This window comes from Lycium barbarum, chromosome 12, assembly GCF_019175385.1.
Source record: "Lycium barbarum isolate Lr01 chromosome 12, ASM1917538v2, whole genome shotgun sequence".
NCBI lineage: Eukaryota > Viridiplantae > Streptophyta > Magnoliopsida > Solanales > Solanaceae > Lycium > Lycium barbarum.
This window is the reverse complement of record NC_083348.1, coordinates 58,453,128-58,459,179: the sequence shown is the minus strand read 5'-3', so window position 1 is coordinate 58,459,179 and position 6,052 is coordinate 58,453,128. Positions and strand designations below refer to the sequence as shown.

Below are 6,052 nucleotides of genomic sequence, written 5' to 3'. Positions count from 1 at the left end.
GTTTTCTTAAGTTGAATCAGTATAAAAATTTCATTTTAGGCTTGTGTTGTATCTTTTCTTTTCCTACTCCTCAAAAAGGAATTGGAAACTTTGTTTAAATTTTTTTAAAAAAACTTTTTTATGTCCAAGAGTCCCTTTTCGTTCTAATACTATATTCGAGAGTTTTCAATATTTATCAAATTTGTTTCAATATGACGGAACACTATTGGATCAAATGACAAAGACTTTATCAAGAAGTTATTGCGAGGCTTTTCAGAAGTTGCTGACAAGCTGCCTATTTGAGCTACTTGCAAGTTGTCTGCTTGCTTGCAAGCTTAAGGAAGCTGCTCGCAAGCTACTTGCTTGATTGTAAACTTATCCAGAATATTGTGTATTTTAATGGCGTCCGCATTACGGTGTATTTATAACACTCTCCCCATTATTGAGGCACGCATGTGACAAGCTTCAATTCAATCTGAACACTGAGAGAATGAAAATTTTGGAGCAAGGATAAAACTACTTTGGTATTATAATTATATATTTGTACATCTAATTTCTCCAAGGATGTACCAAAAAAGTCTCACCCAAGGGCATATATGTAAAATCAAAGAAAAAAATGGATCATAGAAAGAAGTCAATCCTAGCCGTCAAATTGATCACATCGCACAATCAAGCCGTAGCTCCATTCTAAATGAACCCGGTTTGGCTTATCATGAGCCCTCGACAACGGGGCCAAGCCTAAAGTCATGCAAGCAGTAAACTCGGTTCGGCTTATCATGAGCCCTCGATGACGATGCCAAGCCTAAAGTCATGCAAGTAATGAACCCGGTTCGGCTTATCATGAGCCATCGATAACAGTGCCAAGTCTAAAGTCGTGCAAGTAGTGAACCCGGTTCGGCCTATCATGAGGCCTCGATAATGGTGCCAAGCCTAAAGTCATGCAAGTAGTGAACCCGCTTCGGCTTATCATGAGCTCTCGATAGCGCCGCCAAGCCTAAAGTCAGCTCCAGTTCGATTTCCCCATCTCCGGTTCGCTCGCCCTCTTGATGTACTGAACCCGGTTCACATGTAGCTGAATCCTCAACCATTTCTTCGGGGTGTAAGTAATTCACAATATCCCGGCTTTCAAACTCCACTTTGTGTTGAACCGCCGGTTCAGACTGGTGACTCAACGAAGACTCATGACTTGTTGACCTATTCACTTCCTCATCATGGACCGCTTCATTACAAACCGGGTTCACCTTCTGCCTCTTGAACCGGCATTTAGTTCTGACCCGGTGAAGATCGTTTGACTTTGTAGAATTGTCATTATCTTTGTTAACGTGTCGAATGTCGTAAGCTTTTAAAGGCGGTCCATTATTATTTGCGGCAACTTCAGATGTTATGGAAGTAATTGGAGATCCCCTGAGAACAGCTTCAACTGCGTTTTGACAAAGTTGCCAATTACTAGACCATAATAATCCGACTGATCCATATATTGGATTAACTATTCTTCCGCATGCCTCGTAAAGCAGTGACCTAAATATTCCTGCAACCATAGCAACAACAAAAAAATCAGTAACAGTAAACGCTATGTGTTATATATGCATGCAAGGACTTGAAGACGAAATTGGAGATGTTCGAATTTCGCCAACCAAATGAATTGTTTTTTTATGGTAAATTTTTAATATGTGTTTTAATATTTTAACTTATAATTATTGTAATTTATAGTATGTTTTAGATAGTTTATAAAGATGTAAATTTCATTTTAAAAAATTTAAAGATTCTAAGTTCAAATGGACCGTGAAAATTAAAAGGTTTGAATTTTGAAAAGTGAAAATTACTACTATATAGAAGCATAGGTTGGCACCCATGCTTCGTCGTCTCTTCGTCGTCCGTTTTCCACCAAAAACAATTATGGGCCCCATATATATTAAAATACAACAACTAATATTAAAAAAAAAATGATTCCATATTAAAGACCAACCAATATTAAAAAGAAGAAAAAAAGTGGAACCCACCACATCCAAACTCACGGGAAAAAAAAGTGAACCCCATATTAATAAAATTAAGCAAAGAAAATCAAACAATTAAATCAATAATGATGGATTCATTGTCACATGCGTATCAATCCATTAGTGGGAGCAAATGAAATTATTGTACAACAATATACTTAAAATACTTATATATTAAAATAAGATAGAATTTAATTATTTTTTCATTTTTTTCTTAGTCTAATAAATGTGAAAAGAGATTAATGTCATAAAAGAAAAAATACTATTAAATGGAGATCAAATAATTAATAAGGTAAATTAGTGAAATTATAATTCTAATTGACGTTTCCTTAAAAAATCGTGTAAAAAACAACATGACAAGTAAAATGAGTTAAATAAAAATATTTATTAAAAAATAAAAAATAAAATTTCTTCATGGACCCATATTAAACATCAACCAGTATTAAAAAAAAAAGAAAAAAAAAAGTAAAACCCACCACATCCAAACTCACGGGGAAAAAAAAAGTGGACCCATATTAACAAAATCAGGCAACATTAAAAAAAAAAAAGTGAATCGCATATTAAAAAAATAAACAATGTTAAAAAAAAGTGCTTAGAAAATCAAACAATTAAATCAATAATAATGGATTCATTGCCACATGCGTATCAACCCATTAGTAGGAGCAAATGAAATTACTTATATATTAAAATAACATAGCATTTAGTTACTTTTTCATTTTTCCCTTACTCTAATAAATGTGAAAAGAGATTAATGTCATAAAAGAAAAAATAATATTAAATGAAGATCAAATAATTAATAATGTAAATTAATGAAATTATAATTCTAATTATCATTTCCTTAAAATGTCGTGTAAAAAATAAATGACAAGTAAAATGAGTTAAACAAAAAATATTTACTAAAAATTAAAAAATAAAAGTTTCATTTAAATAGAAAATCAAATTTCTACTTTGTTTCATTTTAAACATGTAAAATTAATATAATAATTTGATTTAAAATTATCCAAATCAAAATTTGATAAAAAAAAATTATATGTATTACTTTACTATTACCACTATATAGAAGATCCGGTTTATAGAGGCAAGATCGTCGTCCGTGTTCAGTCCTACATTTTTATTTAAGGGCAAAAAAATTCCTTGTGGTCCCACCCACTTTTTTATTTAAGGGTAAAAAAATGACGTTTTATATTTTATATTACCTATATTACCAACTCTTCTAAAAGGTAGATAAAAATACTTTATTATATTTCTATTTTTCTGCTATATAGAAGTATCGATTTATCCATGCTTCGTCGTCGGTCACTCTTAAAAAAAAAAAAAATGTGGACCCCACCCTCTCCAAACTCATGAAAAAAAAAAATGGATCCCATATTAAAAAAAAAAAAAAAGTGCACCCCATATATTAAAAAATCAAACAATATTCATGTAATTCTCAAAGTATCCCCATCAAGTCAATAATAGTGAATTCATTGCCACATGTATAATAACTCATTAGTGGGAGTAAATGAAATTATTGCAAGCAAAAAACATGAACCCCATATTATTACTTTTCTTCAAAATATTTAATTGTTGTATTTGCTATTCCGCCATGTCATTTATTTGTTATGTTTACTAAAATAAATATATTTAAAATTTATATATTTAAAAAATAAGATACAATTTAATTTTATTTTTATTTTTATTCTTACTCTAATAAATGTGAAAAGAGATTAATATCAAATGAAGATCAAATAATGAATAAGGTAAATTAGTCAAATTATAATTTTAATTCACGTTTCCTTAAAAAATCATACAAAAGACAACATGACAACTAAAATGAGCTAAACCGAGAATATTTACCAAAAATTAAAAAATAGCATTTCTTCGTTTAAATAGAAAATCAATTTCTACTTTGTTTCGTTTTAAACATGTAAAATTAATTTAATAATTTGAATTAGAATTATCTAAATCAAAATTTAATAAAAAATAATAAGTATTTTACACCTTTAAATTAATCGAATTAAAATTGAAAGTATCAACTTATGCTTAAATATTACTATTATTTTATCTCAAAGAGGAAAATAGTTTTCTTTTAAACGATTCTTCTCTTTTAAAAAGTATTAATAAATTTTCGTAGCAAACATGAATATAATAAAGTTTTAGATACAGAACACAAACTACAATGTTATATTAATCGTATTTTGAACGCAGTATATATATATATATATATATATATATATATATATATATATATATATATATTATCACTATCTAAACACAACTACATATACATAAATACACTATATCACATAAATGGGAACAAAGGGAGTATTATAGCTTTCATTAAATTAAAGTTTAGTCATTCTTTTCGGAACATATGAGTATCCAATAAATAATCTTAAAACTTGTATTCACTAAATTCTCTGTATGAGTATACGGACGTGTGAGTAATTGCTAATTTAACAAATAGATACATGTTGTGCTAAAATAAATTGATAACTATAGTATTTTTACTCCGTATATAACTTAAATTCAAATTGAAATACTAATTGGTAGCTAGAGATGGTTAATTACCAGGACGAAGATGATCAGGGCCAGCGTTAATAAGATTCAAGAGGCCAGCACGACCATAAAACTTTGCGAGGAAGACAGTAGCATTAGCTTGAGACTCAGGGTTCTTGATCCATTGTAAACATGGGCGTATACTACAACTCTCACTGCACCCTTTTCTTAGAACCCTACATCCATTGCAACTCATCCTCATTTTCAGCAACTTTAATTTGATTTAGAATAAGATTTAGAAGTGTAAAGAGCGAGAAGATTTTTGAATTTTGGATGAGAAAATGAAATGGGAGTAAGGCAGTTATATAAGGAGACTCTTGGTTTGGTGAAACTAAATTACTAGAGGCGCAGTGGTTTTTGTCCAAAGAAATGGTATGCTTCCATGACAAAACATCTGGTTTTCCAGATTCGTGGAATAGGGGGGCTGCACCAATTTCGGATTTTATTAAAATAATAAATCCAGTAGGCAAATTCTAAAATAAGTCGGCTGTAAACGCAAACACACTCTCTTTAAAGGCTCGTGCCTTCCAATCACCAAACCTCATTTCTACGTTGCGTGCGATTCTGTTGGTATGTTCTACGTTGTAGGGGTGTCGAAAGTAATTTCGCCAAAATGTTGCAAGTCAATAGTCATAACATAAGGTTTATGTTTACTCACAATTTTGAACGGGTTATGCTGATAATAAGGTTTTTGTTGCTCAATGTCAATTTGTTCAATTAATTCAAGATAAACTTACTCAAATGACTACTTTATTATAGCTTCTTACTATTTGTAGCTAACCTTTTAAATATTATCATTTGAAGCTACATTTTTGGTAAAATTGTGTATATTTTCGCGTGTATTTGTTGCCAACAAATACATGAGAACACTGTAAAAAAAAAAAACAGGATTCTTGATTTTAGCCTTTAACGGTGAAGCTATTAAATTAGATATTAATATATATTTTTTTGATGTATTTTAGTGATATTTTTTTGCTTTGATGTATTTCAGTGTTTTTTTTTTTTTTTTGCTATAATGTATTTCTGTGTCTTTTTTTTTAATGTACTTCAGTGATTTTTTTTAATGTATTTTACTGATTTTTTTGTTTTGTTTTTTATGTACTTCAGTGGCTTTTTTTGATGTATTTCAAATACATTGTGTACATTCCAACTACATATGAAGCTAAATATATTCAAATTTTCGTGTATTTGAATGGATTTCAAAAAATACATTCAGATACAAGACAAAAAAAAAATCAAACACATGACAAATACATTCAAAAAAGTGTGTTTGGCTATTAACAAAATACGCTAAAAGATACACTCAAAAAAATACAAAGACAAATACATTCAAAAACAGTGTATTTGTGAGATGTAGATTTTTTAATGTATTTGTATTTGGCTTTTAACAAATGCACACGGCTAGATCTGAGACACTACCACCACCAAAAACCCTAATCTCTCCACCACCACCAAAATCCTAATTTGAGACACTACCACCACCAAAAACTCAAATCTGAGACACCACCACCACCAAAAAATCCTAATCTTTACACCACCAA

General features: G+C 30.1%; 1 protein-coding gene across 1 annotated transcript; it reads right to left on the bottom strand.

Moving 5' to 3' along the window:
• Positions 1-476: 476 nt before the first annotated feature.
• Positions 477-4,803, bottom strand: LOC132622774 (LOB domain-containing protein 41-like). Its single transcript, XM_060337437.1, has 2 exons — positions 4,524-4,803; positions 477-1,507 (listed from the first exon to the last, which is right to left on the bottom strand). Exons 1-2 carry the CDS (start codon positions 4,711-4,713, stop codon positions 882-884), a joined length of 816 nt encoding a protein of 271 aa, XP_060193420.1. The 5' UTR covers positions 4,714-4,803; the 3' UTR covers positions 477-881.
• Between the last annotated feature and the right edge of the window lie 1,249 nt (positions 4,804-6,052).

What these genes read in the sequence shown, in the direction of transcription:
- LOC132622774 (XM_060337437.1), bottom strand. Translation starts at nt 4,713, where the DNA reads ATGAGGATGAGTTGCAATGGATGTAGGGTTCTAAGAAAAGGGTGCAGT. An exon ending in CCCTGATCATCTTCGTCCTG is followed by an intron (nt 1,508 to 4,523) that starts GTAATTAACCAT and finishes CTATGGTTGCAG; the next exon opens with GAATATTTAGGTCACTGCTT.